The sequence below is a fragment of the Pipistrellus hanaki genome, assembly GCF_964339955.1.
Source record: "Pipistrellus hanaki genome assembly, chromosome: 1".
Lineage (NCBI taxonomy): Eukaryota > Metazoa > Chordata > Mammalia > Chiroptera > Vespertilionidae > Pipistrellus > Pipistrellus hanaki.
Genome location: NC_140503.1, coordinates 104,842,327 through 104,855,132, shown reverse-complemented (window position 1 = coordinate 104,855,132; position 12,806 = coordinate 104,842,327). Strand labels below are relative to the sequence as shown.

Here is a 12,806-nt window from a genome sequence, read left to right as displayed (position 1 = left end):
CACCTGCCTGCCTGCCTGGTTGCTCCTTACTGCCTCTGAGTGCCGGCAGGGTCACCACTAACTGCCTCCCCCCCCCCCCCCCAGTCTGATTGCCCCTAACTGACCCCCTGCTGGTCTGGTCACCCCAACTGCCCCCTTTCCGCCAGCCTGGTTGCCCCCAACTGCCCCCCCCCCCACTGGCCTAGTCACCCCTCACTGTCCCCTCCCCCCCACCAGCCTAATTGTCCCTAACTGCATCACCCCCTGCTGTCCTGGTTGCCCCCAACTGTACCCCCTGGTTACCCCTCATGGTCTCCCCAACCCCCCACTGGCCTGCTTGTTCACACCCCATGCAGCCTGCTTGTTCAGTCATTTGGTTGTCTCTCAGTAGGCCCCCTGCTGATGTGGTTGTAGGTAGCCATCTTGTAGGGTGTGAGGGTTAATTTGCATACTACTTCTTTATTTTATAGGATTAGTATTGTTCAGATTTATTTCAAATTAGCAAGAGTATTAAAAACACAAAAAGCCTTATCTTGATTATCATAACATATGCTCATTATTAAACATTCAAAAATATAAAGAAGAAAATAAAATATCCTCCTTCGGAGAAACCTCTGTTGATACAGTGTGCATCCTTCCCAATAGTGCCTGAGACGGCAGATACATGACTCCTGAGGCACCGTATTACCCACCTGATAGCCAGGCTCCTCAGGAACAGTCATGGCAGTGCTTCCTGCATCTGTGAAGACAAACTTGGTGAATTGTTCCCAGGAAAGCACGAGCAGCAGTTCTCGACCAAGGGTGGTTTTTCCCCTCAGGGGATAGTTAGTAATGTTTGGAGACATTTTGGTTGTCACAACTGGGGACAAAGGGATGCTACTAATGTCTGGTATGTTAGAGGTCAAGGGATGCTGCTAAACATCCTGAACAGGACATCCCATTGCAAAGCTTTATCAGGCTGAAATGTCAATAGTGTCCAGGTTGAAAGACCCTGCCTTGGGCTGTTTTGTTTGTAGATAATACATGTTATAACCAGGAGGGTCAGTCAGCTAGAACACACTGATGTGGTTGTACTGGTTAAGCTTTTATAATACTCTGTACTGTTTTTCAAGGAGCACAGCCCCCCAACACCCATCCTCCAGAGCTTCCCAGGGTCCAGCACTAAAGGGTCAAGACTTGGCATAAAAAGGGTAACTCCAGGACCAGGCCTTCCCCTTTTCATTCTCATCTATAAACACTTACAATTTATTGATAAATATTTCCTACAGTTATTATTGGTAACATTTATTTCAAATTAGCCATTCTCTTTTAAAATTAAAAAGAGATTTTGCCCTTGCTGGGGAGCTCAGTTAGTTCGAGCATCATCCTGACACCACAAGTTTGCAGGTTCGATTCCCGGTCAGGGCACATACAAGAATCAATCACTGAATGCATAAATGAGTGGAACAACAAATCTCTCTCTCTTTAAATTCAATCAATAAATTTTAAAAGGAAAGAGCTTTATTTTATCCTGATTATAATTGTAACACATTTTCATTATTAAACATTCAAACAAAACACAAAATTTCTGATTGTGGTGACAATTTCTGCTGGTGGCATCCTTATAATAGCTCTATTGGAGAATGGGAAAGCCACCTTTCTGAGCCCTGAGAGGAAGGAGAACTTAAAACAGAAACTATTCACTCGTCATCTGGTCACAAAGAAGGAAAGGGGTCAGCCTACCTGGAGCAGATCAGATGTGCTAGACAGACTGTGCTGGACAGGCCAGGAGCCTCGGCAGTCCTGCTTAGACCTTTAAAACTATTCCAGAGACTTTGTTGAGAAACGTTTCTGCTAGTGTCTGTCTCTTGGAGTCCTGAGCCTTCTTCAACTCATTGCTCTAGAAAAATAAACTATTGGATCATTTAGGTCCTGCCAAGGAGGAAGAAGTCCCATGATCTGTGGCCAGAAATCCCCGAGACACATGAAATCACGCTGTTCATGCTGGGTTTTTTTTCTTTATTGATTAAGGTATTACATATGTGTCCTTAGCCCTCCATTGCCCCCCACCCCACCCCCTGTCCATGCTGTTTCATTGCTTGGCTTTGAAGTGGAAACTGGGGGCCTATTTCCACAAGAATGAATACAGAAACAGCACCACTTGCAATGCTGCATAGCACCCACCGCAGGGCTGGTGCACTTAGCCAGTTGCCTACAAACAGGTGTTTTCCTAAATTGCTGCAGGGAACAGCCTTCTGACTACATCTCTGTAAGAGTTTGTGGGATGGTTTCCTGGAAGTGGAATTGCTGGGTACTGATGAACTCCTCCACCCAAGCTCACCACCTGTTCCCCTTTCTCAGAGATAGTGAAGACCCTTAGCAGGGTCGAGTGGGGTTAAGGAATCCCAGAAGATGAGTTTCCAGGACCAAATGCTGTGAATGAGGCTTGCCCCACACCAGGAGCCCACAGCTACTGAGATGGGCACCGTGGCCACCAGCCCAGCCAGCCTGACAGGGTCACTGCAGAAACCTCTCCCTCCTTCCTTGGCAGAACCCAGGCCATCTTTCAGCCTGGGGCCTGAAATCCAGGGTGTGATAGGCCCAAGACAGACTGGGCAGGGGACTTTACCTTCCAGGGTCTTAAGTGTCTAGAGGGAAGTCTGTCCGGCAACCTTATCATGCATTTTCTGTTCCTCCCACTTCAGCTCCCAGCCCCCAGCCCTACCCTTCAGGGAGTCAAAAGGAAGTTGATGACTTGTCCTCTGGGGGAATAATAGTATTAGTGAAAAGGTGGCCTCTGGCTGCTTCGTCAGCAGATTCAAGGCTTTGGGTTAAATAATCCTTTGGCATCTGCCCCAGTAGCTGGTGGCCACAGATCGGTGACACTCCCCTACCCCAGTCCTGCTGGCTGTCATCCTTTCTGGCTGCATGGTCACAGCTCTGGCTGGGCCTGACCTGCCAAAGAATCAAGGGCCAGGGGCTGAGAGGACCTCAGCAAGGATCAAAATGAGTGAGGGGTTAACAGAATAAAATAAAAATAAACAGAGTAAGCTGGGGCAGGTCAAGCACTGCAGGCATCTTTATCTTAATGGATTTATTTTTTGCCATCCTAAAGTAATACATGTCCACTATAGAATAGCAAGAGAATACAGACAAGCTAAAAACATATTCCTGTCTATTACATGCCTTTTGACCCACGTATCAAAATGACCTGAACTCTGAACCTGGTCCCTGGAATCTTTCACCTGGACTAAGGAGAGAAAGTTGGCTTGGAGTGAGGTTGAATGCTAAGGACAGGACCTGCCCTGAAGAGGCCTCTGCAGGAAGAGCAGATGGACTGAGGCAAGCCTGGCGCCCTGGAGGAGGCGAGCTCTGAATAGGCCTGGTGGATGGAGCAGCAGAGAAAAGGCTGCCAGGTCCTGCCTGGAGGACCCTTCCCTGACACCTTCAACTCCTTCCCTCTGGTCCTTTCCATGCATTTACTGAGAGGAACTGAGCCAGGGAGCAGTCCTGGTATCTACCTTCTCCCAGTATTTGCCTCCCTGCTAAGGGCTTTAGGGAAAATCTGGTACCTTTCCACACTGTCCACCTGTAAAGGCTTGCTCTGTAGTCTCTCCCTGAGTCCCTTCCCCACAATGGTCACCCCCAGCCTCTGCCCTCTGGCCTGCTTCCACCTGCCTCCTCCCTCTCACCTGGGACTGGGATAATGCCTTTGGTATCAACTCCTTTAATCCTAACACTAGGAAACAAGTTTAGAGATGATGAAATGGAAGCACAGAGAGGCAGAATAATTTGTCCAAGCTCACACAGCCAGAAAGATACTGAACTGTCCTAAGCTCTATGATTCTTCAAGGTGGCCCCTGCCCAGGCCACAGCCGGCCCCTACTCTACTCTGCCACCCTCAGGTTTGCTCAGGTAGCAGGCTGTTGATTCACCACCAGCTTTATCCTCACTCTGTTTGACTCCTTTTTCTTTGTGTCTCCCATTTTTAAAGGGAACTCCTTAAATAATGTTTAAAAATATCTCCTTGATAGGAAAAAGTCTCCTTCATGCCTCCTTCCTACAAAGCCCTTAGCTCTGTTTTCTTCCTTCCTTAATGGGTCTCTGCTTTCAGTCCCTCCCTCCCACCTGAAAGAACCGCTGGCCAAAGGCACCAGTCACCTCTTGCTGTCCAAGCCCGAGATGGCAGTCTCCTTGGAGAGTGTCTCCATGGAAAGCAGGAGTGTGGGAATCAGACACAGGTTTGTAACCTGTCTACATCCCCCATCTCCCCACCACTCAGTAGCTTTGTGGTCTGAACCAATTGCTTAATGTCTCTGAAACTCAGTCTCTTCCTCTGTGAGGATAACATTTTTAGAGGGTTGCTGTGAGTTTTGAATATGATATTGTAGGTATTTGTATAAGAACTCTCCTGGAATGCTCCTCCACATTTTACTAGTGATACAAATGGCCTCAAGGACACTTGATCTTGCTTTAAGGCTGGGTCAGCCCATTCTCCAGGATGCCACCATTCTTGAAGCCTCCCCTTCCATCTTCCCATGGCCTGAGCTCCTGATTTTCCCTCTCAGCTCCTTTGCCAGCAGGTCTTCCTAGGCCCTGATCTCCAGGATTAGAGTCTTTTTGTTAACCTCGGGCGCATCCCTCCTGGCACATGCATGCTCCAGGTGGTCCTTCAGTCCTGGACTCAGTGCCCATCTCTGTGCAGAAACATGGAGGACATGTTGGTTAGGATCTGTGGAGTTGGTTTCCACACCAGACTCTGTGTGGATCTGTGGCTGGGAACTGGGGGCAGAGCCCCAGGCAAGAGTATGGTAGGAAGTTGCCATGGAAGCTGTGAATGTGTACAAGATTGCCTAAGAAGGGGGTGAAAAGTCTGCTGTGGCCAATGCTGGGACACACTGAGGTGATGACAAGTTCAGAGCAGTGAGTTACAGAAGAGCTTTGGAAAGGAAGGACTGGTCAACCAAGTTCAAGGGAGATGCCCTTGGCCTTGGCCTTGGCCGTGGAGGTGAGGTGGAGCTGGAGACTTCACAGTGGAGATCCTGAGGAGCTGCCTGTCAGGACAGGGATGCGCAGGGAGGACATAGGCAAAGGCTCAGGTGCAAGGCCTTAGCCTATGGCCTCAATCCTCTGAGGCCCCAAAGAGCAGATTACCCTGCAAAGTCCCTCGAGCTGACTTTCCAAATCCCCAGTAGTGCTTCTCTGTCACAGTGAAGGTTAAAGCCACTTACATGGGGCCTTGCCCCACCCCACCTGTCCTCCCAGAAGCTTCACACTGTCCCTTCTGCTCCTTGGGCTTTAAAGCTGGGTCAGCCTGTTCTCCAGGCTCACCTTAGAGGTGAGCTCAGGTCTGCTGAGGATGGGTGGCCCCTCCAGAACAACCTGGGGCTTTCTGCTCCCTCCTGGGCATGGGGTGGGAGTGGAGGAAAAGGGAGCAGGGAAAGGAAAGGCTATTTCCTGATGATTGCTCTCTGATATCCTCAGTAATCTTAACAACAACAGCATCCATCATTTGTTATCCTATAGGAAGTACCAAGCACTGAAATGCTTCTTACTTAGTGTCCCTTCCTACATACAAGATAGGTATTTTTGTCACCCCTTTTGCAGATGAGGAACCTAGAGCTCAGAAGTTTAAATCATTTGTTCAGGAACACATGGCTGTCCTGTGAGCGAGCAGAGATTTGAACTCCGGTCTGTTTCTGCTCTCTCCTCCTTCCCTCTGGGCTCTGTGCTTGGTCCAAGGAGGGAGACTCCTCCTTCTGCCTCCTCCCCTCAGAAGCATCACTGGGCTCAGGCTGGGAAGCCTGGGTCTTGGGCCAGCTGAGAGGCCAGCAAGGAAAAAGTCAGGAAAAGAGGTACGGCTGCCTAAGAGCCTGTAGTCAGGCTCAGGGGCTGTGCCCTCATCTCACCCTGTGGGCCTAGCTCTCCAAGTGGGTAAGAAAAACACCTGCCTTCTCCTCTCTGCTGCCTTGCAGGCTTGAAGGTGACCCTCCACATTGTGCCACAGGCCTCCCACCTCCAAGCTAGCCTCAGAGACTCTGTTCGACCCACTCCCTTGTGTGTGGGCACTGCCTCCATGCTGTGGCCAGGACCCTGGAATCCTGGGTCCTCAGCAGTCCCTTAACGAGAGATTGGGGAAGAATTATGAAGGGGGAGGCGGGGGAAGGGAGAGCTGGGCCTACCCAAGGAGCACAGGTCCACACACAGCCACACATACTTGTGCGGAAAGCGTCTGGCACCTCAAAAAGGGTCAAGTCCTGGAGACGTTGGATGGCAAGCAGCTTGAGAGCATGGGGCACTGGCAGCTGCGGGCGGGGTGGCAGCAGCAAGGCTGACCAGCCCTGGGCGCCTTGATAATGCTGCAGGTGTGGCCGGTCGATCCCCTGTGGAGACAGTAAAGATTAAGAGGATCACCAGCTTCACCAGCACTGCCCTGGGAGAGAAATCCTCAGAACCCAGACCTCCTGCTGTGAGAGGAAGTTGGGGCAGCTCCTGAGTCAGACAGTGGGAACAGAGTAGGCAAGAGGACAAAGAGGAGAGATAGGAGAGAGACAAAGACAAAGGGAGGTCGCCAGGGCCAGGGAAAGGGAGAATTACATAGAAGAGAGAGGGGGCACAAGCAGAGGGGCAGAGTAGAGAGGGAGTTGGAAGCTGATCGGCTCAGTGTCCCAGGAAGCCTCCCTCAGGCAGGAAGGTGGAGGCTGCCCTGGGACCTTCCAGAACTTGGACAGCAGCTTCCTCCAGCTTTCACATGGCTGCAGCTGCACCTACAGCTGTGGCTGCCTCCACGAAGGAGTCTCCAGGCAGATGGGGCCTGGGAGAGGAGCAAACAGGTATGGCTTTCCTTAAGGTAAGGTCTGGGCCCTTGCAGAGCGAAGTTTGCACCATGAAAGGAGCCAGAGTGACTCAGGCCCAGCCCCACAGGCTGTGAGCAGGTGTGAGGGAACCTGCTGGAGAACCCAGATCCCAGAAGCATGGAGTCAGTGGAGCCAGGTCAGGACAATTGAGCTGATAGGAAGGAAAGAAGAGAGAACGCGCCCTTTAGGGTTTATTGGTGAGATTCCAGTGGTGTTGTCAAGAATGTTTTGTTTTCTGGAGCCACCTGCACAGATGGGGTGGGATGTGGAGGCAGACAGCTTTCGCTAGTTGAAAACTGGCCATAGAGGGCGGTGAGAGGGCAGGAGTTGGGTGGGTGCGGTGGGTTGGGGGTGTGTGTAATAGGGGAGATATTTTTCAAAATGGGAAATGGAATGAGGGAGAGAGAGGGGTCCCTGAAGAGGTGGGAGGGGTTGTGTACTCACCCAGCCTCTACCCCTGCCCCTCAGGCGTGGGCCCCTCTCTTCAGTGTCGTGTGTGTGGAGACAGCAGCAGTGGGAAGCATTATGGCATCTATGCTTGCAATGGCTGCAGTGGCTTCTTCAAGAGGAGCGTGAGACGGAGGCTCATCTACAGGTGAGGGAGGCTGGGTCCCTGCCAGGAGAGCCCTGCTCCTAACCTAAGGGTCCCTGTGAGGGAGAGGAGAGTTCAGGAAGAAAGTGTCCAAAGCCCACGGTCCAGCACCTGAGCAGGATATGGACACCTGGGGTTCTCATCTGCCTCAGGTGCCAGGTGGGGACAGGGATGTGCCCAGTGGACAAGGCTCACCGGAACCAGTGCCAGGCCTGTCGGCTGAAGAAGTGCTTGCAGGAGGGCATGAACCAGGATGGTGAGTTGGGGAGCCAACTAGAGATGTGTAACAGAGGGGCTGGGGCACATGGCTGGTGGGTGTCCTAACCCTTCCTGCCTCCCCAGCTGTGCAGAATGAACGCCAGCCACGAAGCACAGTGCAGATCCACCTGGACAGGGTGGAATCAGGCAGGGAGGCCCTGCTGGAGCCCCTGGTGGCTTCCCTGGCCCCCACAGGGCCCAGCCCACAGAGCCCCACACCTATTTCTGCAGCCAGAGCCCTTGGTCCTGGGGCTGTTACACCTCCAGGGCATCACCAGTTCATGGCCAGCCTTATAACGGCTGAAACCTGTGTTAAGCTGGAGCCAGAGGATGGTAAGTGGGAGGATGGCCTATATCCCCACACCCAGGCCTCTGAGCACTCCTGCCTCTTGCTGAGGAGCAGTGGCTTATGTCACAGCTCCCTCCTCCAACAGCTGATGAGAACATCGATGTCACCAGCAATGACCCTGAGTTCCCCGCATCTCCACATTCCTCCTGCTCACCCTGTGGTGTGGACAGCATCCATGAGACATCTGCCCGCCTGCTCTTCATGGCTGTCAAGTGGGCCAAGAGCCTGCCTGTGTTCTCCAACCTACCCTTCCGAGATCAGGTATACTCATTGGGTGGTCCCAGGAGTCAGCCAGCTGGGGGCACATACTTCTTTGTGCAGGAGATGACTGGAGGTGCATGTGGCTTGGGGAGGTGATGGCTGGGGATGCACATGCCTGTGAGGCAGGGGTGGTCAGAGGCACAGTCGTAAGTCTGTGATGGTTGGGGTGGCTCATCTCATTGGGTAGAGATTGTGACTGGGTGAGCACCTAGGGGACCATGATGGCGAGGGGCGTACAGGAACCAGGGGTTTTAAGGCAATACCATGCCCCTGGTCTGCTTTCCTCCTAGACAAACCTTGGGTCCTACAGGCACTGTGTCACAGGGTGGTGTGCATACCATGACCAATGTGAGCAGATGGTGCTGGGCTCCCTTGAAGCACAAAGGTCTCTGATTTCAGGTCTTGAGCTTCAGCCCAACCAAGATGCTCTCTGCACTTCTCGTGGGCAAGCAGACCAATCTGTCATGATAAACCTGAGAGACACACTGAGGGTCTAAGCCTTGAGCCTAGGTTTAAGCCAGAACCCAGGCTGCATCTCCCAAGTTCACTCAGTGCAGGGTGCTCATGAGCAGTGTCCCCAAAGCTCCAAGCTTTCCACAATGTTCCAGGTGTGGCTCTGGATGGAACCCAGGCAGCCGGGCCCCTGGATGAGTCAGGAGTTGCTCCTGCTCCTCCCGAAGACACTGGGCTGCAGGCTGGTCTGAGGCTGTCTCAGCCAGCACAGTTCCTCCCTCTCTAAGCACAGGTGATCCTGCTGGAAGAGGCCTGGAGCGAACTCTTCCTCCTTGGAGTCATCCAGTGGTCTCTGCCTCTGGACAGCTGCCCACTGCTAGCCTCAGCCGAAGCCTCAGCTGCTGGCAGCTCCCAGGGCCGGATGGTGCTGGCCAGTGCGGAGATGCACTTCCTGCAGGAAACCATCTCACGGTTCCGGGTGTTGGCGGTGGACCCCACAGAGTTTGCCTGCATGAAGGCCCTGGTCCTCTTCAAACCAGGTAGCTGGGTCTTTGTCCAACCAGAGAAATGGTTGGGGAAGAAGAATGGGAATTCCAGTGACTACCTTCTGGCTCTCACTTTCCCTCTATCAACCCACATAGACCTATATGTTTGCAGACTTCTTCCCTGGGGGCAGGAGGAGAGAGTGCAGGCAGAGCACAGCCTTCCTGGGCCCTGGCTGCCTGTGAGGGGGAGGGAAGGTGGGAGAGGAGCTCACTGCTGCTGCTCCTCTCCAGAAACGCGGGGCCTGAAGGATCCTGAGCATGTGGAGGCCTTGCAGGACCAGTCCCAAGCGATGCTGAGCCAGCACGGCAAGGCCCACCACCCCGGCCAGCCCATGAGGTGACCTGAGCACATGCTTCCCTACACATCTACCCTCACCTCTTCACCCCATGCCCATCTGTCTGGTTCCACCTCAGGGCTGCACTACTTACACAGGTCAAGGGTCTCAGTTCAACATATCCAACATGTATTGGGTGCCAGGCACAGTGCCAGGCTCTGAGAGTGGGGACCAAAATGTGTAAGACAAAGTTGCAGCCTCCCAGGGATGCCCAGCACAGTGACTACACTGAAGATGAGAACTGGTCAGGTATTGGGGTTGTATGGATCTGAAGGAGGCAGAGACCCATTGAGGGTGGGGTGTATGGCAGTACTGGCAGGGACTCTGTGGAGGCAAGGCTAGGTTTGGAAGGAAGGCTAGCGCCTAAAAAGAGAAATCATAATTTACCAAGGGAGAGAGACAAACTCAGCTGTGTTCTTATGATAAGAGCCCTGTTTGGAAGGTGAAACAGATTGCTTCCAGGGAGAAGGAGGGAGATTATGCTATAACAGCACTCTGGGGCCAGCCTATTCAGGACTTTGGATGCCAGCCAAGGCCATATCTGATTTGGTGTAGACTAACGTGGCTGCGAATGCAGAGGATGCGGCTGCCATCATCCAGGGAAGTCATGGAGTCTGCTCCTTGGGAGTGGAAAAGAGATGACAGATCAGAGAGCCTCTAGAAGCTGGAATGGGTCAGATCTGGCACTTGGATAACATAAGAGGAGCTATTGTGAGAAGCGGTAGTCATGAAATAGAAAGTCAGGAGGCAAAGATAGTTTTGAGGCAGCATAAGGTCTGATGCAAGTATGGAAGGACATTTCCTGGGGATGTCCTTGTGTAAATCAAGTGTTTAGACAATAGCCTGGCCTGGCTGGGTTTGGGGGACAGTAGCTGCAAGATGAGGGTGTGTGTATGGGTGTGAAGGGGGAGAAAGAGGGCGTCCAGCCTGTCCCAGTACCAAAGGATACTGCAAGGTTGGAGCACTTGGCCTCCAGGAATCTATTGGCTATTTTAGACCATATTTTCTGCATGCTCTTAGGGTTCCCAGCAGTTCTCTCTGAAGAAGTAAGCTAGCATGGACACCCTGGAATCAACCCTAATCTAAAAAATGGTCACAAGAAGAGGTCATTTCCCTTAAAGAAGAATCAAAGTATCCCGGGCCTCACCACATTGCATAGCAATATGTCTGCAGCTTGTGTGCACAGCTGCCTAAGGGTGACAATCACACAGCAGACAGCAGAGGCCTACCGGGCCAAGTTTCTGTTGGAATCAACTTCCAGAAATGTCTGAGCATACTGGTTTTGTATCAAATTTCAAAATTCTGGTTAAGTTCAGTGTTAACTACAGGCAGAACTGAGTATTGAGAGTGAGTTCTCTGAGAGCTGCCAGCTGGCACAGTGACCACACTGCAGTGTTGAAATACTGCAACACCTGGGAAGAAATACAATTCCCATCATAACCCAATACATACACTGACACTGCAACAAAGCTCACCAAATCCTACCTGCCCTCACTTTGTGTAATTTACTCTGACATTTGTTCTTGTTTTTTTTTTGTTTTTTTTTTTGTAAAGACTGGTTGTGATCCATAGTGCAAGGGTGGAGAACGTCCAGCAGAGGGCCGAATAAGGCCTGCAAACTCATTTGGTCTGGCCTTGCCAAGGCATTAGGGGTGAGTCAATTAAATTTTTGACCAAACATAGCAGGCTAATGTTTAAGTTGATAATTTTGTATGGTCTGTGAATGATGTTTTAAATATCCAAATGGCCCTTGGCAGAAAAAGGTTCCCCACCCCTGCAGTAGTGGATCAATTCCTGCTGTGTGGAAAAGAACTTCTCTACTCAACTTCACTTATTTCTTCCTGACCCTCCTTAGATCAGAAACACAGAAGAGGGGAAGGCACAGGGAGGGTATATGGCTGCTCTGTGCCACACAGTCACACTCACAGGAGAAAGCAAGTCCTGGAGTTGGCAAAACAAGATTATAGATGATTGGGAGGTAGGTGAGGCATCCCATAGATTCCACGGAGGAAGCTGAGCAGGGAGTAGCCTCACTTTGGAGTGGCTTCTTCACATTAGTATTGACACCGGCTGTCAGGCCTCCTACCCAAGAAAGTTGACCCCCCCCCCCCCTCCATCTGTCTCTTGGGGCTTCACCATCCACCTTCTGGGCACTGGGGACACTCACTTGTAGTTCTTATTTAAAACTACAATTACTTGTTTTCTGCCACAAAAATTACGATTCTACTTCAGAACATTTTCACTAATGTGTTACCTGGGTGGCTTACAGAGGGGAATTTTATTCTTTTCAAATGTATATAGTATTAATCACCACAGTAATTATATACATATTATTAACATAAGAACTTCTTACTTTATAATCTTTACACATAATAAACCATTTTCATCCCACTCCTCAACTAAACATATTGTAAAGGGTCCACATGGGTCAGGGGTAGGTAGCAGCAACCCTCTAGGCCCTAGAGTCTAGGGAGTGGGACCTTTCCTCAAAATTTCTCCCTACTTTCCGTGGGCTCCTCCCCTCTGCCTTTCCAGGGGCAGTGCCCCGGTCTTGTGCTCAGACACTGATAATCAAACTGATCTGTCCTCTCTCCTGTTCAGGTTTGGGAAATTGCTCCTGCTCCTCCCATCTTTAAGGTTTATCACTTCTGAACGCATTGAGCTCCTCTTTTTCCGCAAGACCATAGGGAATACTCCAATGGAGAAGCTCCTCTGTGATATGTTCAAAAACTAATGGAGGTAGAAATAAAATGGATAAACCACCTTGGAAAACAATCTACTGAAGTTGAACATTTGCCTGCCCTGTGCCTTGCAGAATTGTCCACCAATATATAAGAATATTGATAGCAGCTTTATTCATAATAGCCCAAACTGTACATCAACAATAGGATAAATTATAGTATAACCATATAGTGAGTAGAAAACAAATAAGAATGAACCACCAATACATGTGACAACATGGGTAAATTTCACAAACATAAAAGTTGAACAAGAGAAGGGAGGCACAACTTCAGCTTTCACACAGTTCCAGAACAGGGAACACTAACAGGTGGTGACAGAAGTTGGAAGAGTGATTCTTTTAGGTTGGAGATGGGATGATTGGGAAGGGTCCCATGGGAGCCTTCTGGTGTGTATGAGATGTTCTTTATTTTGATTGGAGGTGGTTTCACAAGTTTATTCATTCATAAAAATTATTTA

General features: G+C 50.7%; 1 protein-coding gene across 1 annotated transcript; it reads left to right on the top strand.

Moving 5' to 3' along the window:
- Positions 1-6,709: 6,709 nt before the first annotated feature.
- NR2E3 (nuclear receptor subfamily 2 group E member 3) lies at positions 6,710-12,342 on the top strand (the record flags this gene model as incomplete). Its single annotated transcript, XM_084884674.1, has 8 exons — positions 6,710-6,791; positions 7,284-7,410; positions 7,560-7,663; positions 7,750-7,998; positions 8,100-8,275; positions 9,021-9,267; positions 9,505-9,610; positions 12,210-12,342. The coding sequence occupies 8 exons, from the start codon at positions 6,710-6,712 to the stop codon at positions 12,340-12,342; spliced, it is 1,224 nt and encodes a 407-aa protein (XP_084740800.1).
- Positions 12,343-12,806: the final 464 nt, after the last annotated feature.